Source organism: Notamacropus eugenii, chromosome 1 (assembly GCF_028372415.1).
Source record: "Notamacropus eugenii isolate mMacEug1 chromosome 1, mMacEug1.pri_v2, whole genome shotgun sequence".
In the NCBI taxonomy this organism is placed as follows: domain Eukaryota; kingdom Metazoa; phylum Chordata; class Mammalia; order Diprotodontia; family Macropodidae; genus Notamacropus; species Notamacropus eugenii.
Window position 1 is genome coordinate 751,034,930 of NC_092872.1, and position 23,721 is coordinate 751,058,650.

The window sequence follows — 23,721 nt, forward strand, 5'->3', positions numbered from 1 at the left end:
CTGCTGCTGCTGCTGCTGCTGGCAGGACCCGCTGACTGGCTGGCACCTGGGGCTAGTGTGAATGAGTGACTACAGGGGGTGGGTGGGGGAGAGGCCAGCCCCTGGTGTGGCCCACCAAGGTGTGATGTGGAGGAGGGGCTGACCATGTCTGGATGGGGAGCAGGGGCCCCAAGGGGAAGGCAGCTAATTGGGGCTTCTGGTTAGAAGGAGCCCCCTCTCCACAATTGGGAGGGCCTACCTCAGAGGTGGTGGTCCTCTCTCCCCGGGGGTCTTCAGACCCCTTCTCAGGGTGCTGTGGGTGGGTCATTTCTCAGATAGGATGTACACGTTGAGGTCCCTGCCAGGTGTATGTGTGTGTGCGTATGTATGTGTGTGTGTGTGTGTGTGTGTGACAGAATGTGCAAGTGTATGTGTGTATGTGCCAGACAGAGAGACAGACTGAGACAGAGAGACAGACTGACTGAAAACAAAAAGAGAGAGAGAGGGAGGTTGAGACCAGCCCTGTGCTTGTGTGGACACAGCGACATTGGGTTTGAGCCCAACCTGGGAGGATCTTGGCCATCTCCTAGTGCATCCATTACTGGAGAGGCTGGTGCTGGCACTGGTTCTGTACTGAGTTCGCATCCTAGCTGGTGCTGCTACTTCCTCACAGTGTGACCGACCAAGTCAGTCCACATCTCTGTGCCTGAGTTTCTCTGCCTCTGTAAAGTGAGGAATTTGGACTGAACTATTTCTTGGAAGTAGCCATGTGCTGGACCCTGAGGAGCTGGGTTCTGATGCTGCCTTGGGGGCTCATCTCTAAGAGGAGGGGGTGGTTGGGTTGCTGACCCTACCCGAGGCCTAAGGACTGAGGGGCGTCCCCATCCCCTCCCCGTGGTGTTTGAAGATTGTCCAAGGACTTTCTTCTTTCCCAGACACCTTGGGGGAGGCAAGCTGCTTCTGGTCATTCATCCCAATTTCCCAGACAGTAGTAACAGCTGGTGTCTTATGGCCTCACTGTGGCAGGCTCTGGGCAAAGAGCTTTCTGCTTGGGATCTCGTTTAATCCTTGTGGCCACCCTGGAGGGGTGATTATCTCCATTTTACAGAGGAGGAAACTGAGGCAAATGGAGGTGAACTGACCAGCCCCAGGTCACGTGGCCAGTCACTGTCTGAGGTCCCCAGCTGCCCCTGCCCATGGAGCCAGGGAGGATCCAGGATTCAAACCTGGGCCTTTTTTCTGTAGCCTCACATAGTGTAGCAAGGGGGATGGTCATCACATAGATGGGGTAACTGAGTGAATAACGTGCCTTTTCCTTCTTCTCCATCCTGGTTGCGGTGCCACCTGCAGATGAGTTTTTGGAACAAGAAGTGTCCTATCAGCAGTTTGTGGATAACCCAGCCATCATCGATGACCCCAACTTGGTGGTGAAGATAGGCAGCAAGTGAGTCCCAGCCCTGCCCCAGCCCCAGCCCCAGCCTACTGGGGGCTTACAGAAGCACCACTGTGCTCACAGTCCTGCCAGTCAGGAGCCGGCCTTAGAGCCATGAAGTCCCGGGCTCCAATCTGGCCTCTGGTGGGCAGTTGTTCCAGGCGGCTCCCTGAGACCCAGTGGTAGAGGGGGCAGAGGCCTCTGTGCTCCCTCCCCATGGCTTGGTTTTGTGCAAATAACCCATTTCCTCTGCTGGGCAGGACTGCCAGGGTGGGCCTGCCTTCTGCTGGTGCAGATTGCAGGCTTTCTGTGGCCTAGGGAGATGCCAGAGGCTCTGAGGGGTGTCAGGAGGCTTCTCAGCTGTCCCAAAGTGGCTGAGTTTGGGTCCCCCCTCTTGGAGGATGACCACGGCTCAGGAGGTCTGGCCTGGGTGGCACCTCTTAGCCTCAGGGTGATCTTCCTAGGGTCACACGGTAAGGGAGTGTTGGACTCTGAGGTCCTTGAGGGCGAGGAGTGCCTGCCCTGAGAATGGCACACAGTAGGTGCTCTCTGCCTGCCGCATGATGGCCTCAAATACAGAAGAGCAGTGAGTGCCCTACTGTGGAGTGCCTGAGGGGCAGTTGGCCCGCACTGACTGGGACTGCACTTCCTTAGCCTGGACTGAGTACTGGGTCTAGAGACAGTGCACCGGTGAGATCTGACAAGGGCTGAGGACTGAGCGTGGGCTGAGAAGGGTGCCTGGGGTTTGACGCTGGGCAAGCTCCTTCCTCTCTGGCACAGCAGCTGCCATTGGGAAGGAAACCTCAGTTTACATTTTTGGTGCTTCTGTGCCTTGTTCAGAGTGTCATTGGACACCTTCTCCTTCTGACCTTTAAGTGGCCTGGGGTGAGCAGGAGAGGAAGGCTACGGTCATGTCCAAGGTCACATGGACAGGGCTGGAGCAGCCCTACAGGGCTGTGTTAAATGCTGGCCTGTGTAAATGTCCTGAATGGGTCCTAGCCAGGGTCTGGCCACCTCAGTGCTGCAGTCCATCAGTTAAACAACACCCACTGTATGCTAGGAAGGAAGCATTTATTAAGCACCTACTATGTACCAGGCACAATATTAACCAGTACTGAGAGTAGAAGAGACAAGTAGTCTACACAGATCCCCTCCCTTTCCCTCTCCTTCCCCTCTCCAAGGTAAATGAGGGGCATCCTCAAAGGGGAGGCCCTAGCATGGAGGCCCTGGCGGGGGTGGGGGTGGGGTAGGGGTGGTGCTGGGCTCTCACCATCACCTGTTTTCTCTGTCTCAGATACTACAACTGGACCACAGCAGCCCCCCTCCTCCTGGCCATGCAGGCCTTTCAGAAACCTCTGCCAAAGGTGAGCTTTAACCTGAAACAAGCTGGGCTGGGGGTGGAGTGTGGCAGCCCTTGGACTGGGCTGAGGGGGTCCAGGGCTGCTTGCCTCCAGCCTTTCCTGTCTGCTGCCCCATGGGTGCAGGAGGACTGCCTGGGCATTTGTGGGGATCCCCCACTTCCCTCTTTTCACCCCATTATTCGGTGGCTTCTGAGCCACAGGGGAGCCCAGCAGGACTGGAGGCAGAGTCGTCCCTGCCCTGTTTACGTTGTGGGGAGTGCGGGGGTTACCACACTTAAATGATTCAGAGCAACGCCTCCTCAGGGCCTCCAAAGCTCTTGGTGAGCCCCTGGCCCTGACTTCTCTCTATGGCCTTGGTGGGCATTGCTTTCTGTCCCACCCTTTGCCTTGTCACTCTTCCCATGTGGGACACTCAATCTCCTGTCCTCATGCCTTTGCCTGGCTGTCCCTCCTGCCTGGAATGCCCTCTCTCTTCCCCCTTCCCCTAGGGAACACCTCTCTTCCATCAGAAAAATTCCTGAGCACGGCCTCTGGCAGGAAGCCCTTGGTGCCCGCCCTCCATGCCCAGCTGCTGGGCCTCTCTCTTCCAGATGGCTTTGTGTTTACACATCTGTGTAGATGTGTTTATAGTTTTCCCCATCAGAGTGCAGGGCACTGCTTCCCCCTTTATATTCCAAGAGCTTAGCACTGTGGCGGGCACACAGTAGGTCCTTAATAAACACAGCTCAGTTGATAGACTGGGTAAATAAACACACTATGACGCGAGGAGGGAGAGGATGCAAATAGCCAAGGAGGCCGGGAGGGCTTACTGCAAGGCAGAGCAGGTGATCTGGGCCTTCCCTTTAATCCAGCAAGCATTCAGTATATGCTTACTGTGTACCAGACAGTGTGCTGGGCTTTGGGGACACAAAGGCAGGAATGAAAACTGTCCCAGCCCTCAAGGTGTTTGTGCTCCATGATGGAGAAAGTGTGTACAGGTGTGAGCATATGTAGCACACAGCTGGAGGAGGGAGCTGGGAGCAGTGTAGGGAGGGGGTCAGAGTTCCCATGGAAGGCCAGAAAGCCTTGCTTGGTCACTCTCTGTCTGTCTGTCTCTGTCTGTGTCTCTCTCCATCTCTCTGTTTCTCTCTGTCTGTCTGTCCCTTGTCTCTATCTCTCTGTCTATGTCTCTGTCTGTCTCTGTCTCTCTGTCTCTCCCTCCTCACCTGCCTGTGAAGATGACTAACATTTCTCCCCTTCATTGGTCTCTGCAATCCCCCAGAGAACTCAAGAACACTTACGGGGTAGAGAGAGTGTCCTTCAGGTGTTTACATAAAACATTCGGTTGTGAGGAATTAGGAAGCCATGGATGAAGAGTTAATCACATATTAAACATTCATTCCCATCAAGATAAACAGAAGATTTCCTTTCGATTCATTGATTTTCTGGGGGGCAGGTAGGAGGTGCAGTGGATAGAGCAGCAGTGCAGGAGTCAGGAGAACCTGAGTTCAAATCTCATCTCAGACACTTGACACTCACTAGCTGTGACCTTGGGCAAATCATTTAACCCCATTTGCCTCATCCTGGGTCATCTCCAGTCATCCTGATGAATATCTGGTTACTGGATTCAGATGGCTCTGGAGGAGAAGTGAGGCTGGTGACCTGCACAGCCCTCCCTCACTCAAAACAAAGTCAAGTGCCAGTTGTGTCATCATTTCTCTGATGGCGTGGTCTTGTTCGGCAACGAAGGACTAACACACACACATTGACTTTCTATTGCTTGGATAAAATGCTCACTCCCTAGCTTGGCATTCAAAGCTCTTTACAGTTTGATTCCAAATTACCTTTTCAGCCTTGACTCATGTAGCTTTCAGGCATTCTTAATGCTTTGGGACCCTTTGCCATTCTCCCTTCCCACCTCCTCACATTCACTCAGTCTGTCTCTCATGCCTGACATGCCCTCCCTCTCTTGCTTGCCTATTGGGATCATTCTCTCTCTTCCTGGCTGAGTCAGATGCTGCCTCCTCCCTGTTCCCCTCAGCTTCTGTCCTCTTCCTCCGTTTCTCCTGTTTCTCTTTTGGCCATGCTGTGTTACTCCTGCATGGCTTCTAGTCATTTGTGGTTCTTCATTGACGTCTGACGCCTGTCTGCTGGATTGTAAGCTCCTTCAGGGCAGGCCTGGGTTTTCTTTTTGTCTTTCTCCAGGACCGTAACACCAGGCATAACAAGACCTCCCTGAATCCTTCTAGCTTGATTAACCTGAGTTGAGTAGAATGTATAACCTTAAAGCAGAATTTTTCCCTGTTTCAGGTTGATAATCCGAATGTGCAATTTTGTTAAAAAAGGAACAGATATTATCCATGCATCTTAATGTCATCTGAAACAATTTCCCTCCCGTGCCTCCTGCCGGATTTCTCTGGACCTCATTTGGTCCAGAGTCTTTTGGAGAGAACGTTTGCCATCACAAGAGCCTCCTCCGTTGTGGGACCCAAGCCGGGATTCTGGGCCCTGCTCTGCTCTCACACTCATTAGTGTGAAGCTTTGGGCACTGACCTGGCTTCCCTTCATGGGCTCTATACATTGGGCTAATGAAGCTTTTAGTGGCTCACCTACCCAGTTGTTGCAAGCAGGTGGTTTAGCCTGGAAACATCTAACCATTCATTTATAAGCTGCCTCGCTTACTAATTGCTCGTGGTTTCTAATATTTTCTTTATTGGTCTTTTTCCCCTTTTTTCTCTCATTTTGGTTCCTTCCTTTACCATTTCCTTAAGTATTCATGCTTAAGCTACCTTCATATAATCCTGGACACCATTAAGCTTTGCTTTTCTAAGGTCTACAGCCCCCAGCCTGTACGTCTGCTTCCTTTGGTTTCCATCACGTCTCCCATGTGGTTTTTCCGTTTGCATGGAATGCTCTGTCCTTCCCTTTCGGTTCTGTTATTTATGTTCCATCCATTTGCAACAGGCCACGGTGGAGTCCATCGTGAGGGACAAGATGCCCCGGAAGGGAGGACGATGGTGGTTTTCGTGGAGGGGACGGAACACGGTCAAAGAGGTAAGCAAGCCTGGAAAATCTGCAGATGGCTCCCAGGCGAGGGGATTTTGGACCTCCACCTCCAGGCTGTTGTCTTCGGCAGAGTGGGTTTGATCAGAAATAACCCTCCTTAGATGGGACCTTATGTCTTCAAGTCTAATCCCTTATTTTACAGATTTGGGAAACTGAGGCCCAGAGAGATGTCACTTTTCTAGGGTTATAGGTGTCTGAAGTAGGATTTGGAGCAGGGTCCTTTATCCAAGACACTGGTGAAAAATGCTTACCAGCACAGGGAAAAAGATAGATCTCTGTGGCATTCTACAAGAGACCTCCTTCCATGCCAACAGTGCCTATTTAATGAATTCTCACTCTATGTGGTCATTTGGTCATTTCTGATCCCTCCTGATGGACTTGCCCACTTCTATGTCTCTTTCTGTTAATAAGCATTTATGAAGCTCCTCCTGTGCGCCAGGCACCATGCTAAGGGCACTATCACTCTGTCTTTGTCTGTCCGTCTCTCTCCACTCCCATAAGGATGGGAGAATCTTTCTCCAGGGCTTTGGCATAGCCTTGGAGTCTCCAGAGCCAGCCTGTGAAGGGTCTGTGGAAGAGACAAGAACAGTAACTTCTCTCCCATTAGACTGGGAGTCCCTTGAGGCCAGAGACTCTCTTTTCCCTCTTTTTGTATCTTCCTGGCACATAGTAAGTGCTTAATAAATGTTTATTGATTGACTAACTGAATAATTTCCATTTCTTTATGAACCACGGTTTGCAGATTGTGTTTCTGTCCTTCCTGGGAGTTAGGCAGGGAAAGCCACTTTAGGGAGATCCGCTGGTCTAGCCCCACTTAAGTCATCAAGTCTCTGCTTGAAGACCTCTAGAGACAAGGAGCTCACTACCTATCCCTTCCACTCACTTGACAACATTTATTAAGCACTGTACTGCTCTCTGGGAATCCAGTACTACTTCAACCCTGTACATTTTACCTTCTATTGGTGGGGAATCCAGCATGTATACATATGTCACTAAATAAAAGTTTCAGGGAGCAGAAAGCCCTAAAAGGAGGGGGATCTGGAAAGGTTGGCTTAGGGAGGGAACACTAGAGCTGAGTCCCCCAAAAGCTAAGTAGTGGATTTGAGGAGGGGGGTTCTCTGCCTGTAGGGCAGCCCCTTCCAAAGCCCAGGGTGAGAGCATGATGGGGGGGAAGTATGTCCAGAAAGGTTGTGGGGAGGCAGATTAGCCAGGAGGGACAGTCAGGAGCCTCTGAAGAGTTGTGAGCAGTGTGATCACGAGGGAGCTTCTCTTGCCAGGTGGGGAGGAGTGGATGGAGAGGGGAGAGACTAGGAGCTGGCCGACTCCTTAGGAGGCTGATAAAATAGGCCAGGCAAGAGGTGATATGCTGCAGGCCTGAAGCAGGGAGGAGACTGGGAGATGTGAGAAAAGGACCTGTGTGAGAGATGGTGAAAATGGAAAACTTGGCAGGGAGCAGAGATCAGTGTAAGGGAAAAAATCCAGAGATTTGGGGGTGCTAATGCTTTGAGCCAAAAAAGATGGGTGGAGATCCCTCAGTGGAGGCATAGACAGACATAGGTGAGAACTGGGAGAAGCAGCATCCTGGGGCCAAAGGAAGAGAGGGCCTGGCCAACACAGTCACAGGCTCTAGAGAGTCTGGGGAGGATGAGGACCCAGAGGAAGGCACTGAGGTGAGCCGTGACAGCATTGCTGGTTACCGTTTCAGTTAAGCCTCGGGGTCCCAAGTGAGGGGGAGGTAAGGATGTGGAGGCCCTGCCTATTGGTGGCTCTTTTCTCAGTGCAAGGAGTTAGCTGATGACTGAGTGCGAGAAGGGATGTCTGTGGTGCCTGTGAGCACCCAGTTGACCCAAAAAGAGAGAGGGCTGGTCCTGTAGTGAGCTTGAGAAGAAGCAGATGCCCCACCCAGGCCTGGCCCAGGGTCCACTCACTACTTCAGGTTTCTAGTAGAGGAGCCCTCCAGCATCCTCCTTTGAGAATTTACAGAGAGAAAAGGGTAAGACCTATGCAGAGACAAAGGTGTTGAAGGGCTGCAACCTTCACTGGTGGATAGATGGGATCCACTGAAGGGTTTCATGTAAAAGAAGGAAGGAAGGAAAGATTTATGAATCAGCTCCTATGTGCCAGGTACTGTGCTAAATGCTACTCTTTCATTTGATCCTGATAATGCTAATGGAGATAGCTAACATTTATGTAGCACTTACTGTGTGCCGGGTGCTTTGCAATTGTTGTCCTCACAATAGCCCTGGACAGGTGGCTGTTGTGATCTCCATTTTACAGATAAGGAAACTGAGTCAAACAGAGTAAAGTGACTTGTCCAGGGCCACACAGTTAGTAAGTGTATGAGGCTGGATTTGAATGCAGGTCTTCCTATTTCCAGGCCCAGCGCTCTGTCCACTGAGCCACCCAGCTACCTATGTAGACACGTCAGAATCTATCACTGACTGACTTCCTGGATAACTTTTGGACAAGTTACTTAATCTCTTTTGGGTAGGCTTCAGTTTCCTCATCTGGAAAATGAGGGGATTGGACTCGGTAATGTTGAAGCTCCCGTCTAGCTTTAGAACTGTGGCCCTAGGGTTCTTTGGTCATTCCTGGGCTTGGCGGGGGGATTGGCGGATATGCTCTTTAAAAAAAGATGAATTTTCATTGGTATCTTTTGTTTTGAAATCCTCTTGATTTCTCCAGAAGAAAACCCGAGGGGGCTTTCTTGCCGCATGGATTAGGTTCCTACATGTCATGGGGTCTTCCCTTGTACGGACACGCCTGTCATCATTCTTGTCTCTCACCTCTCTTGCAGGAAAGCAAGCCAGAACAGTGCTTGTCCGGAAAGGGTCTCATTATTGGAGAGCAGCCACCCAAGCTAAGCATTGGAAGCAGGTATGACCTGAACTGACGTGGGATAGAAGCAGTGGTTAGGTGAGACCTTATGCAGCTTAGACATTCATGATGGTGGCCCTTTTCAGTGAGCTGATTTTGCACCTAATGACAGGGGACCATTTATTTTTCTGTCCTTCAAAGGCAGGTCATGCAGTTGTGTATTTTCCTGTGGCTGCTTAGTAGTCATGTGATTTTGAACAATTTTTCTGCTTTCTGGAGCTTCATTTACTTTAACTGTGAATGGGTATAGTAACCTTTTCTGCTCATCTCAGGATCAGAGTGAGGATGGATTGATCTTGATGTGTTCACTCATTCCTTTATCCATTCACTCCACACATCTGTTTCACACCTACTATGTAGAGCCGTGTGCTTAGCCCTGGGTGGGGTGGGGGGTTGATGATGCATCTACGAGACATGGACCTTGCCTCATGGAGCTCCTAGACTAGTGGAGGGTGTGGCCCATGTGCAGGGAGCTCTGACAACAACAGCTGACATTTATATGGCATTTACAAGGTACCAGGCACTGTTCTAAGTGCTTTACAGAATAACTTTGGGGTATTGGTGCTATTATTATCCCCATTTTATAGATGAGAAAACTAAGACAGAAAACTCTGATGGTTAGTGTCAGAGGCCAGATGTGAACCCAGGTGGCCTTGACCTCAGGCCCTGTCACTCACACTGTTATGTGATGAGTACACCGGAAAGCTACCAAAGGAAAGGGCCAAGGGGGCATCACAGAAGGCTTCCTGGGGTGGGGGTGGGGGTGGTGCGTTTGAGGTGAGCTGTAAGGAATAGCAGGGATTTCATCAATAAGGAGGGTTGGGCAGGCCATTGCCAGGGCAAGGTACAGAGAAAGGGGCACCAAGCAGGGAGTCATCCAGTCTGGCTGGAGTGTAAGAGTAGGAAGGGCAGTAGGGAAAGATGGCGCCAAATGGTGGTTGAAAGCCAAGCAAGGAAGTTTGAGCTTCTGTAGTGAACCCCTAAGAATTGCAAGCGGATCTCTCTCTAAAGAAGATTATTGTGGGAGGATTGGGAGGGAAGGAAGAGGGGAGAGGAGGAAGCCTCTTGGGCTCTCAGGGTCATCGATTTGGGTGGTGATGCCCATCTGATTTGGGGTGGGGATAGTGGGGATAGTTAAGGGACAGATGTGGAGATACCAGTAATGGGAATAACTCATGTTTACTTAGCCCTTTATACATATGACCTCATATTTATGAAATTCAGTAAACCTTTATTAAGCACCTACTGTGTGCTGAGCCCTGGAGATACAAAGGGAAAAGATGGAGCAATCCCTGTTCTCCAGCTCTGTAGGGGAGCTGGGGGGGGATCAATCAGTCAGTCCACAAACATGTTTTGTTTTAATCTCCCACGTGCCGACAAGACTAACCCTAAGGAGATAGTCTCTGGCCTCTGCGAGGTTACCTTCTCTTGGTGGGGAGACAACATAAGAGTATGCAGATAAATAATGCAATACATACACCCGTGTGTATATAAAATATATATGCAGATACATACACACATGATTAATGCAAAGGTTGTTTTTATGTGTGGGGATAGTGGTGGGGCAGTAATAACTGGGGAGGTCCACAAAGGCCTCAGGATGTGGCCTTTACACTGAGTCTTGAAAGGAGCTCAGGATTACAAGAAACAGGTGAGTAAGGAGGACATTCCAGTCTGTGCAAAGGTCCAGCAGTGGGAGATAAGGAGTATGAGGTTTGGCAGGTTTCTGGTGGCTCGGTGGATCAGAATGACCTTGTGTGAGGTAGGTGCTCCTCATGATCACCACTTTACAGATGAGGAAGCTGAGATTTGGAGAGGCCATGCAGGTAGACAGTGTCTGAGATAGGGATCAGACCCAGCTTTTTTTGCTCCAGATCCAGCCCTGTTGCCTCTGCAAGGAGTCCCCAGAACTTGGTAGCTGAGGGGCTCCGAGAGAGAGGGAAGGAGGCAGGAAAGCCTGGAAGTTGAGTTGACTCCAACTTGGAGAGAAGGCTGTGTGTGCGTCTTTATCCTGCTGGTCAGCGTTGGGGTCCTTGGCCGTTGCGGTTCATAGAAGTGTGTTGGAGGTGAGAGTGATGCTGCCTGAGGGTGATGAGGAGGTCCATCCATGATAGAAGATAGCAGGAGGGAGATGCTTAGTGAGAAGAACTGACCATGATGGGCCAGGGGGAGGCATGACCTTGTCCTGCTTGGCTCTGGAGGGTGACGGCTGAGTACAGAAGCCTTTGGGAGAGCCCAGCAGGAGTGGTGTGGATGGTTTCAGGAGCGGCGGGGGCTTCTGGTGCAGGATACTGGGATGCTTAGTCCAGGATGGGATGGAGCCAGTGTTCCCTTGATCCTGCGATTCTCCGAAACTCCATTCTGCAGTTCAGTGACTTTTCTGCAGTCTGCCATTGGGGATCATTCAGGCAGCTGCCCCTTAACACAATGAATTAAATGTTAGCAGTTTGTTCATTAAAAGGGCAGGGGAGGGCGGCATGTAGAAGCTCTGTACTTAACGCAGCTGCTCCTGGCTCCTCGTCTCCTGAAGAAATGACAGGTTCAAGGAGCAGATGAAACGAGGTGTTGGAGGCTTTCCCTGACTGCCTGGCTTGACTCACAGAACACCCCCTGAAGTCCTATAATGGAGCAAACAGCTCATCACCGTCCAAATAAATTAAAATGACATTAAAATGTGCACTGTGACAAGTTCAGACTTAGCTGCTGTCAGGCGGAGAATCTGAGCCCAGAGATTCCACATGGCAGGATTCTTCTCGAAAGCAGAGCTTGCTTGGTATACAGTAGGTGCTTAATGAATGCCTCTTGATCAATTGATTGGTCTTTATAGGATCTTATGACTAGAAGGCTCCTTCGAGGGCTTCCAGTTCAACTCCTTCCTGGGTAATGATGCAGTCCAGTCCAGTAAACATTTTTAAATTGCCTCTTGTGTGCAGAACACCATGAACAACGCTGGGACATTGGGAAAGCTGCAGGTTTATATAATAAGTGGTTTCTTCATGGAGCAAGGGCAGAGACTCAGCTACTGTGATCCTATGAAACATGGGATTGTGGTTTTGTGCTGGAAAGTGACCTTCAGGGTGTCTGATTTAGACTGGGGAGAGACTCCCTCCTTGTAGACATGAAGAAATAGAGGTCTTTAGCGGGGGATGTGAGGCGACTGAAGAATGTGGAAGTGGCCAGCATTTGAACCTGGCTCCTCAGACTCCACACCCAGGATCCATCATGGTGGTCAAGTCCTTGTGGTTCCCACCTTAGCCCTACGGCCAGCTGCATATCACTGCTTGTCAGCCCCGGTGTCTATGTTTTCCCTCGCCTGGTTCTTTCACAGACATAGCATCATGCGGCCTTGCCTGAAAAACCAGGAATCCAAGAGGAACAGATGGCTGGAGCAGACAGCTTGCTCTTGCGTCCCAGGAGAGAAGCGCCCATCCATCTGCCTCCAGCGCCACTCTTATCCTGCTTCCAACTGTTCCACCAGAACATCGACATCCTTCTGCCGGATAAGGCTCAAGCTGAGGCCTTCCCGCTGGCCCATCCACTTGGCTGATTCTTTGTGGGGGCCGAGCGGCCCCTTGGACTGGAGCTTGGCTCTCAGGTTTCGAGCTGTTTCAGACCCAGAGGGTTCATCCATTCATTGATTCGAGACACTGCTCATTCTTCACAGCCCTGGGGAGGCCAAGACAGTCCCTGCCCTCAAGGAGATGACCTTCTGCAGGGGGAAAGAATGGGGAAATGGGGGAGCACTTAGCAGTTCAGTGCTGAGGATTCAGATGGAAAAGCAAGATGGGTCCAAGGAGTTCCCATTCTGATGGGGGAGAGGACACACACACACACACACACACACACACACACACACACACACATACACACACACACAGACACACAGACACACACACATATACACACACACAGACACAGACACACACACAGACACAGACACACAGACACACACACAGACACACACACACACGCACACAGACACACAGACACACAGACAGACACACAGACACACAGACACACACACACACCCCCGGGGAAGATAAATGCTAGAGAACAGGAGACTCATGAGGGATTTGGGGGCCAGATTTCAAAGCCATCCTGTGAAGGGGTCGTTCCTTCCCCTGCTTGGTCTCCATGGTCAGAACGGGTGACAGGGGGCTTCCCAGCTGTGACGTGTGACCTAACCCAAAGTGGGCTGGGCTGCCTTGGGGGAGTGGTGAGCTCCCCGTCCCTGGAGGGCCCCTTGTTCAAGTCTGGGTCAGCCCCCATAGCCCTTGAGGTCCCTTCCTCTGGCCCTCTGTGCTGAGGAGGACCCACCTGGGCTCATGTCCTGCTTTGTCCATTTCCTGGCTGTGTGACTCTTCACTGATGCCTTCTCTCAGCCTCAGTTTTCTCATTTGTAAACTGTTAAAAAACATCTCTAAAGAAATAATTGTACCTACATCAGGGTCGTAAGAATTCAGTGAAGCGCCTTACCAGCGTTTGCTGATCGTGTCCTATGTTAGGCTTGAGATCCATTAAGCTGACTGGCTCTTCTTCAGACAGGTTTCTGTCCTGTCCTTGCTCCCTGGCTCATACTTAGGACTTTGGCTCATTCAGTCCTAGGGTGACAATTAGCATCTTTCCCCATTCATGATCCTCCTGTTGGATTCAACCCAAGTGCCTGCCGAAACCTTGGTGACCCTCTGACTGCCTTAGTTTCCTCATCTGTCAAATGGGGAGAAGGACAGTGCCTAGCTCTTAGGGTGTAACCAAAATAAAACACGTTAAGTGCTTTGGAAACCTTGACATGCGATAGAAATGCTGGCTGTTGTTGTTTGCTGTGTGTTGGTACTGATGTTGCCAACCAACTAGGGCAGGCTTCGAATCCAGATCTTCACCTGGGACACTTCTGTCCAGGGCTGGAGTGGCTGGGCTTCCATGGCTCTGTGTTCTTGTGGGCAGATCTTTGCTCAGGACCTGAAAGACCTTTCTTGCCCTAGGGGTAGGGTGGTCTTAATGGCCTTGGATGTCTCTGACAATCTGTGAGTCTACAAGGCTTTCTGTTCATTATTTAATGCTGGCATCCTCCTAGTCGGAGCCCAGTCATGTTAACTAGCTTGCTAAGCAGTACAGAAAACTCTTAGCTTACAGTGTAGTGCTGGGAGCCAGCCTGTAGAGAGATGAATGGGGAGAGGGGGTTGTGCTCCATCCCCTTCCCCCACAATCCCCTGGTTCATCTCTGAGAGTTCACTGAGGAGTTTACTGCGGGTTGTGAATGACCCCTGAGGGGTTCCACATAGCGGAGGCCCCTGGGGCTCCCTTCCTGATCTGGAGCTGAGGTTTCCTCCATCGACATCCAGATGCTGGGGCTCATGGGCATCTGTGCTCCCCCAGGATGAAGGATGAGACGTCCTCCAGTGATGAGGACTCCATCACAGCCAAGCAGACCAGTGCCAGCCTCCACACTCTGATGTCCAATGTGAGTTACAAGAAGACTCTGCGCCTCACCTCGGACCAGCTCGTGAGTGTCCCCCCATCTCTCCTCTCCATGTTGATTAGCAGTAGTATTGGTAACACACACACACACACACACACGCATGTATGCACGCACGCATGCACTCACGCATGCACGCACGTATGCACACATGCACGCACACACATACTGTCTTCTGAAAGTCATTGTGGTGAAGCCTTGAGACCCCTTTTCAGAAGTCTGTTATTAAGTGCAGAAAGAAAATGCATAGAGTTGCAAAGGAGACCAATTATACGGAGGCCAGCAAGCATTTATTGAGCTCCTACTGTGTGCCAAGCAATGGGGATTCAAAGAAAACCGGTAGGCAGTCCCTGCCCTCAAGAAGTGCACATTCAGATGAGGGAGATGCACGGAAATAAATGTGGACAAATTTTATACATGATTAATAGCGCGTAATCCTCAGAAGGAAGAGGCTGGACCACAGAGGGCTTGGGAAAGGCTTCCTGTGGAAGGTGGGATTTTAGCTGGGATCTGAAGGAAGCCAGGAAGGGGATAGATAAAGAGGGGAACAGGAAAGGCATGGTGCAGGACACACAGCCAGCGGGATGGCTGGAGTGTGTGTCTGTCTGGATATAATAACAAGCCAAGTTCATGGACCCCAAGTTAGGAACCTCTGAGAGAGACGAGAGTGAGCGAGAGAAGGAGAGGAGGGAGGGAAGAAGGAGTCAAAATTCCACTGGAAGGGGACAGACTTTGAGGACAGCTTCTCTATGCCCCTCCCTGATACAGAAATGATCCCCTCTCAGAGACTTGAACACATATCATGCCCTCTCCCTCACTCAGTGGTGTTCCCCCTCTCAGGAGAATTGGCCCCAGGGTCTTCACTAGAAGTCTTAGGTTAACAGATCTTTCTGTCTGTCTGTCTCCATGCCTCTGTCTCTTCGCCTCCTCTCCTCTTGTTCTCTCACTCACATCCACACACACCCACACACCCACACACACCCACACACACACCCCATTCATCTTGTGGACAGCTTTGATTTCTATTAAATGCTTCCTTGCACATCCCGTTCTCAGCAATGGCGTTTTATCTCCAGCCTTCACACCTTTGCCTGGCTTCCTCCATGCTTGAAATGCACCCCCTCTCTCCTGTCTCTCAGGATTCAGTTTCCTGATGACCCCAGCTATGAGTGCCTCCTCCCCAAATTCCCTCACTTCTATTTTTATCTAAATAATTATAAATGATAACGAGTCGTTGGATGCTGGCCATGACCTGTCGGGCCATCACAGATTTCCATGTGTCTTCACCATCTTGACAAAGTACTTTGCTCCACTGTAACCTTGGGGGCTTGGTAGCTTGTGTGTCCCTGGAAGTCTGGATGATCTGAGTTCAAATCCTGACTCAACTGGCTACCAGCTATGTTGCCCCCACTTACTGATTTGTAGAATGGGGGTAAGGATCTTCCCACGCCTGCTTGTCTTACTGAGGCTTTGTAAAGAGGGGGCATCTCATAATTCAAGGGATGAAGAGCTTCCCTGCACCCCCTTTCCCATACACAGCCAGGGCCCCCGAAAGGTTTGCTTGGAAGGAGCCAGTCCAGCTTCCCAGGCTCCTTCAGGCTTTGGCAGTGAGCCAGTCCTGCCTTCTCCCTTGTGATGGGAGCAGATGATGAATGGACCTCGACCCCCACGCACTGTCACATGAGTTCTCAGACCAGGGCCCTGGGTCTCCAAGGAGCCCTTGAGTTGGACAGAGCCCATTATCTCATATAATGCACTGAGACCCTCCTTGGGGGCTGTGAGCTGTTGGGACACTGGGCGTCAGGAAATGACCTTACTGGAAGGCATGACAGGCCTTGAGAAATGACTGTTTTTTGTTTGTTGGGGCCACAATGTTAATTACCTCTAGTGGGGTGACTTTGGGAATCTCGTGCTTCCCCACCTTATGAAAGAGCTCTAGAAGAGATGGCCCCCCCAAGGCAGGGGAAGACACAATGGGTGCCCAGGCCTGGCAACCAAGAACCTTGCTCTGAAAGGAGTCGCTTACTGTTAAAGCTTGATTTTTGGCCTTTGGTGGCTTTGTCTTTGCTCACTGGCTAAGTGGTCATACTTGGTCCAGCACTTTTGTGATGGAGAAAAGCTGGGCTGGGATTGTCTTGGAAGGGTGGGGCGCAAAGCCTCCAGTTAGGGCCTGGCTTTTGTGGGCTGGAGGCCAGTGGATGGCTGGGCTCTCCTTTTTTTCACCTCTAACCTTTATCACCTTTTAAAATTGGCCACTTCTCTTTCTCCATCTCTGATCTAGGACAGAAGCTCCCACTCATGAAACATGTCTGCCCTGGACCTTTTTCTCTTTTTTTTTTTAATTTTTTTTTATTTTTTTAATGTTTAACAATCACTGCCATACAATTGCGATTTTATCCCTCCCCACCCACCCCCCACTACCTCCCTCCCTCCCCACGACTGCATACAATTCTGTATAGATTCTACATATACTTTCCTATTGAGTATATTTTCACTATAGTCATGCTATGTAGTCAGACTAAGATAAATGAAAGAATCCGTATAACAAATCAGAACATGATACACAAACAGATACACATACACAAACATGATCTGCTACATTATGTGAGTGACTTCCATATTTCTCTCTCTGAGTGTGGAAGGCATTTTGCCTTGATGGACCTTTTTCTCTTGAAATCAGCTCACGCCCCTCATTCTCATCATCCTCTCCTCTATTTCTTCCTCTTTTTCTGCTTTCTGATTTCTGTTGAGGGCACCTCTGTCCTTCCAGGCATCTGGTCTCTGAAATCTCAGAGTCACCTTGGATGCCTCTTCTTGCCCCCTCCTTCGTGGCCCTCCCCCTCTCTAGCTCCTCCTCATTGGGCATCTTCAGGCAGAGACTAGACGGTCCCCTTTGGGGAATTGTAGGTGGGAATTCTTTTCCCGTTATGAGTAAGGGTACCCATCCATCGAAGCTGACATTCTCCATTTATGCTACTAAATAATTTCTAAGGTCTATGCCTTCCTCCTCTGAATCTCCTGATTTAGAGACAGTCAGGCAGCAGATTGGGTAGAAGTCCTGAACTTCAGTCAGGAAGACCCAACTTCGAATCCTGCTTAGTTAGCTGTGTGACCCTAGGCAAGGACATGTAATGTTTGGGAGCCTCCGTTTCCTCATCTGCAAAATGGGGGGTTGAAGTCAGTTGTCTCTTCCATCTCTGATTCTGTGACTGAGGAGCATGAAAACTTCCTCATGCAGGGTTGGCTTCATTTCTATAATAGCTTGTATTTACATGTTGCTTTCAGGTTTGTGGATCATTCCACACGACAGCCCATGTTTGAGTCTTGCCTCTAGAACTTTTTTTAAAGTAAATTTTATTAAACTTTTTGTTTTCACTTCACCTACATTTCCTAATGCATCCTTCCCCCGTCTCCCAGAGAGCTCTCCTTATTATGAAGAATTATTATCCTCATTTTACAGATGAGGAAACTGAGGCAGACAGAAGGTAAGTAATTTGCCGAGGATCACAGAGCTCAGAGCATCCAAGGCAGGAGATGAACATGGGTCTTCTGACTCTGTGTCAAACATTCTCAGCCCAGGGTTTGGTGCATAGTAGGCCCTTAATAAATTCAGGTGGGGTGATTGATTGATTGATTGATTGATAACCATGCCCCTGGTATTTTTCAGAAAAGCTTAAAGTTAAAGAATGGCCCCAACGATGTAGTTTTCAGCGTTACGACACAATACCAGGGTACCTGCCGGTGTGAAGGGACCATCTACCTCTGGGACTGGGATGACAAAGTGATCATTTCTGACATTGATGGAACCATCACACGGTAGGTCCCCAGAAGGATGTGCTGTGCTCCTCTCTCTGATTTGGCCCAATAGGACTTCTTGCAGGAACCCTAGTTCACTGTCTTGCTGCCAGCTGCTCCCTCTCAGGGCATTCATGGATGCACCCTGCTTGTAGCAGGGTTTCTAGTGGTCACTTGAACCTTATGGCCAGAAGGAGAATTGCCTGGGTGAGTAAGGGGATGAGACCTGGTTATCTGTGCTCAAGGGCAAGTGACCACTGGGCATCATACTTCTTTCTCATTTCTCCTCTTCCTTGACTGTCTCGTTCCTCTCTTCCCTTAGATCTGACACGCTAGGACATATTCTGCCCACGCTTGGCAAGGATTGGACCCACCAAGGGATAGCGAAACTGTATCATAAAGTCAGCCAGTAAGTGTTCAAGAGTTGGCCCTTTTCCCTTTCCCCTTCCTGGGTGTCAGCATGCCTGCATGGCTAATGCTCTTTGTGTGGTGTCTGTCTTTAAAAAAAAGTTAAATTAAAACATTTTTCAATTAATAGTCATTTATTTTCTCTCCCACAATGAAAAAGAAAAACAAGACAATACAGAAACCCTTGTCATAAATACGCATGGTCAAGCAAAAGAGGTTCCTAGCTTGCCTGTATCAAAAATGCAGCATTAACAGCCTTATCGACAGCTAAATTCCTTTAGCACGTCCTATCATTCATGCCCATCCCTTCTCAGTGAGGGTTGGTTGTTCTGCTTCATCAGGGATCTCCTGGAATGATGGTGGCTGAGGCCTCCCCTCCAACAGAGTCTTGGTCTTCCCAAGGTGTTTGTGCTCACGGTGCCGCTGTGACTATATACGTTGTTTTGGCTCTGCCCGCATCATTTCGTACGCGTCTGCTCAGTTCTCCTGAAGCCGTCCTCTTGGTCATTTCTGACAGTCCTGCAGTATCCGTTATGTGCATACGCTGGCACGGTCCCGGGTGATGGGCACCTACTTGGTTTCTGAATTTTTTTGCCATGACAAAAAGAGCTGCTATTTAATGCAACCTAATAAGTGTCTGCTATGTGCCAGGCACCATGCTAAGTGCTGGGGATGCAGGTAACTAGAAATACAGATGTATTATGTACACACACATACATATATGCGTATGCATGTGTATATGTAAATGGATGTGTACATGTACACACACACATATATACGCATACATATATATGTTTATATTTCTTTATGAGAGAGGCAGTATACTAAGTGTCGAGGAGCACAGGAGTTTGAGGGGGTTAAGGAGGGCATGGCATGGAAACAGAGAAGCCTACATGTGATAATTGGGGGAGGAGGGGGCATTAAACCCTAGGGGGACCAGGAGGCTCATGGAGCTGAACTTTGAGGGACATTCAAGATTCTAAGGAAGGACCCTGTTCTGGGCTCAGGAATGATCTATGCAAAGGACTCCAAGGTGTTTTTAACATGTTTGATGAGTGACTGAATGAATGAGAACCTGACTGAGAATGCCAAGTCACCAGCAAGGAGCAGCTGCCAGTGGGAAATTCACACAGGTGTGCCCACGCTCCATGGAGAGGTTGGGTGAACAAAGTGAAATGCCAAGGGAAGGGGCAGGCTTTGATTCTCAGGGACGATGTGTCCCTCTCCTGGTTGAGAAGTGAAGACAGAAAGGTCTCTTGTTTGGGTTCAGGGCTATTTTAGGCCAAAGGTGGCTACCAGATGGCTTCTCTGAAGCCCCTTGAAGTCGACTGGCACATCTCCCGAATGCCTCTGAGAGACGTTTTAGATAAGGTTGCGGATGGCCGCCGCCACTGAGTCTGTCCCCTTCCTGAGCAGAGGAGCTTTCCAACGACATTTTTTAGTTATTTAGTCACTTTTTTTTACAGTTTTTCAGCAGGGTATAGTAGTTAGGAATGTAAGCCAAGATTTGTTCATGGGCATAGTGTCTGGCACCTAGCAGGTGCTTAGGAAATATCTGTTGATTGAATGATTGATTGATGGGTGGGAGGAGGTCTCCAACAAGCCATTTGAGGCTTAAAGTTCTGAAAAACTTCCCAAGAAGGAGCTGGTGAGTTCCCTGTTGCTAGACAGCTTCGAGTGATGGGTATGCTGCCTTACGATGAGTATGTTGACCATACAATGTTCCTTCTGGCTGGGAAAGATTCTGAGGTTCTCCTATGAGTCTCCTCCCTGTCTGGAGGCCCCACCTCTCTTGGCTGAGCCTGGCTGACACTTCCCATTGTGTCTGAGGGCATGGCTTTCCCCTCTGTTCTGCCCGGTTCTGAGGTCTTCACAGGGACTGGGGGCTCTGCTGAAATGCCTTTCTCCTGCCTGGCCTGACGCTGTGTACAGATTGGCTCCTTACCTTGTTTGAGGACTGGCCTTGGTCATTCTTGGCATGTCAGCCCCAGGAGAGGCCTTTGGGTATGTCAGCCTCAGTTCCCCCACCTGGGGATGATAATGGCCCCCACCTCCTAGGGATGTTGTGAGGATCACCTGAGACGTGGTGGGGTGCTTTGAGAACTTTAAAAATGCTCCGTAAGCACCAGTGTGAGGATTCTGAGCTGGGGAGGTTCTTAGAACAAAGATCATTGGGGTCTGTCAGGGAGCCAGTTGGAACTGGCTTAGGTGAGAGCTGATTTCCAGCGTGAGCATTTACCCCTCAGGAATTGGCAGATGCTGTGAATCAAACAAAGGACTGGCTTATTGGCTGGCTGCTTTCAAGACTTAAGAAAAGGTTAATAATGATAAAACCCGCTCCCCCTTCCCCAGGCCAGGGCTGGGCCTGATCCAGGCTTTGCTTCTCACCCATTCCCTGGCTGTGCACACAGTAGGAGACCTCCTCCCACCCATCAATCAATCATTCAATCACAGTAGGTGCTTATCCATGTTTGCTGATAGGTGTGGTGCCTTCTGGAGATTTTGTGAAGAAATCTTCTCCATGGCCCCGTCCCTTCCCCAGGAGAGGGGACTGGACTCCCATGTGAGTGCCATCCAAGGGTGGGGGGGTCCTGAAGTGTGACCGTTGGCTTCCTTCTCTCACTTCCTACAGAAATGGTTACAAGTTCCTGTACTGCTCTGCGAGAGCCATTGGGATGGCAGACATGACACGGGGATACCTGCACTGGGTGAACGAGCGGGGTACTGTGCTGCCCCAGGGCCCTCTGCTTCTCAGCCCCAGTAGCCTGTTCTCTGCCTTGCACAGGTAGGAAGGAGCCCCCATCTCATGCACTTGTGACTTGGGGACAGGCCCCTTGTCCAGTGAAGGTACCGTGGAGGGAGCAGAGGAGGCCCCAGGAGGGTGTGAGAGCCATGTCTGGGAGGAGGGTGCCTTAGTGCCAAGCCCTGGCCTCTCCTGCCTCTCCTCCGAGGATCTGTGTTTGAGTACTGGTTCTGATCTCCCTCACAACCTGCAGGGACAGGGAGGCCTTTGGCGGGGTTTAGTTTTCCCATCTATAGAATGAGGGACTTGGAGTCCCTTCCAGATAGAAGAGCGGTGATTGTGAGTTCTGGGGGCAGATTTCAGTTCCGTCAAGAAAATGCTGGCCTTGGGGTGGAAAGAGCTGGGCTTAAATCCCGGCTCTGGGCTTCAATTTCCCCATCTGTAAGGTGAAGGAGTTGTGCTCAAGGAAGCCTGAAGTCCCTTCCAGCTCTGGTTGGGCTGGCCCAGGGCATCCTGGGGGCTCTGCTCCATGGCTGGGAGAGCTATGTGATGATTGTGTTTTAAAGGGGGTTTGTCCCTCTCATGCCTTTCAGAGGTCTGAGGGACCCAGACAGCCAGAGGTGAAATGCAATCTCCCATTGTCATAGAGCTCAAAACCGAGGCCTCTATCATGCTCCTGGCCTTCTCCCTGCAAAGCTACCTCTGCTCTGAAGGCAGATGCTGAGGGGTCCTGGGGGCTGCTGCTCTGGTCCAGGCCCTGGATCTGTTCCTGGGAAGGGCTGGCTCTCCATGGCTCCACCTGGCCCAGTGTTGTGGAGTCCCCTCCCTCCAAGAAATGGCCTTGTCTGTCTGTCTCTCCCTTTCCTTCTCCCTCCCTCTACCCCTTGTCCTTTTCTCCCTTCCCTTTCCCTCTCCTCTCTGTCTCTCTGTCTCTCTGTCTCTGTCTCTGTCTCTCTCTCTCTCTGTCTCTCTCTCCCACTTTCCCTTTCTCCTCCCTCCCATGCACACACATACAGCCCAGTGCTTCCTGACTGTCTTGCTCTCTGAGTGTCTGAAAATGTTGGTCCAGAAACTCCGCTGGGCCACTGATATCCATGGACCATCCCCCTTGCCTGGGGGCAGCCTTTCCTGCTGAGGGGTCTTTGGGTTTCTGCCACCCTGTTCATGGCTCCAGTGGTAGAGTCCAGATGACAAGGACATGCTTCCAGAGGAGAGGAAGCTTCCTTTGTGTAGTGGGCGTCTTTCCCCAGACCCAAGAGCTGTTGTGGCTGAAAAGCTGAATGAGAAACCCAGATCTCCTCAGTGTGCTTGGTTGCACCTTCTGTGGACAGTTTACAAGTTCTTCTGCTTAGAGATCCCCTGAGACCAGGTGCTTCCACTCGTCATCCTCAGGGATGCTTGGCATAGCCCTTAATGGTTTGCAGAGGAGTCAGGCTCCATGGTGCCCATTTCACAGACTGGGAGACTGAGGCTCAGCTGTGTGAGATCTGAACCTAGTCTTCCTGATTCCAGGTCCAGCAGTGGTCAAAAGATGCTTCTTTCCCCTCGTGAAGTATCTAAAAAATGTTTTTTTCAGGTTTTTTATTTTATTTTCTTGTGTTGAGCTTGTTCAGAAATATAATCAGATTCTCCCCACCGTCTAAGACGTTGTCTACTTGGGGTATTTTTTTTTTGCACTTAGTAATAATTTTATTTAAAAATATTTTTGAGTAAAATATGTATGTGTATATATTTACTTTTTAAATGATCTTCATTTCCACAGAGCCCCTTCCTCCCTTCCTCCCAACTGCACAAGCCTTTCTTTGCCTCAAAGGAGAGGGTCTTGCTCCTGTCATTCTCTTAGTCTGGGGTCTTCTTATTGGAGGGCATTCCCTCCAGCAATGCAAGCTAACAGGGACTCTTGAGAGGTGGTTGCTAGACTAACATATGTCAGGACTCGAACCCAGGTCTTCCTGGCCCTAAGCTGGCTGTTTATCCACCAGGCCACACTGCCTCTCAACCAACAATTACCAAGAAAGGATAACTGATTCAACCAAACCAACACCAGTAACTTCTGACTATATAGATGGTATTCTGCACCATAACCTCCTACCTTCACAAAAAACTCCTGTGTAACTAGTGTTGTCCTAGAGGGGAATGGAGCAGTCTTGGAAGGATTGTAAATCCCCTGAGGGCAGGCACTATCTTTTACCTCTTTTTGTATCCCCAGTGCTTAGCATGGTGCCTGGCATATAGTAGGTGCTTAATAAATGTTTCTTGGATTGAATTGATGGTGAGCTCCCCGACATTGGAGGTCTTGAGTCAGAGGCTGGGTAATGACTCTCTGGGTCTGTATTAGAGGGGTTGGGGTATGGGTCAGACAAGGATGGCTGCGGAGGCCCCCACCTGCCCTGACACTTGGTGATTTTATACCCCCAGAGCCAAGCCCATGGTCCTGAGCATAGAAAACGCTTCCTTACCATTTGTTGCAGTTGAAGGCTCTTCCCTCTGTGTGGTCGGGAGCTTGCCCAGACCAGATACATCCATTAGGACTCTGGTTTCCCAACGAGTGGCCAATGCGTCATTTGGGGATGGAGGTATCTTAATTATGATTTTCTCTTCACAG

The 23,721-nt window shown here is 50.1% G+C and overlaps 1 protein-coding gene across 2 annotated transcripts in view; it reads left to right on the forward strand.

The window, feature by feature from the left end:
- LPIN1 (lipin 1) overlaps positions 1-23,721 on the forward strand; it is an 86,513-nt gene that overhangs the window by 56,158 nt on the left and 6,634 nt on the right. For both annotated transcript variants that reach the window (XM_072641693.1, XM_072641771.1), the window contains exons 11-18: positions 1,330-1,423; positions 2,706-2,775; positions 5,716-5,805; positions 8,615-8,694; positions 14,071-14,197; positions 17,838-17,986; positions 18,288-18,374; positions 21,006-21,158. In XM_072641693.1, the coding sequence (XP_072497794.1) occupies positions 1,330-1,423; positions 2,706-2,775; positions 5,716-5,805; positions 8,615-8,694; positions 14,071-14,197; positions 17,838-17,986; positions 18,288-18,374; positions 21,006-21,158 (850 nt within the window). The remainder of the gene's footprint in view (positions 1-1,329; positions 1,424-2,705; positions 2,776-5,715; positions 5,806-8,614; positions 8,695-14,070; positions 14,198-17,837; positions 17,987-18,287; positions 18,375-21,005; positions 21,159-23,721) is intronic.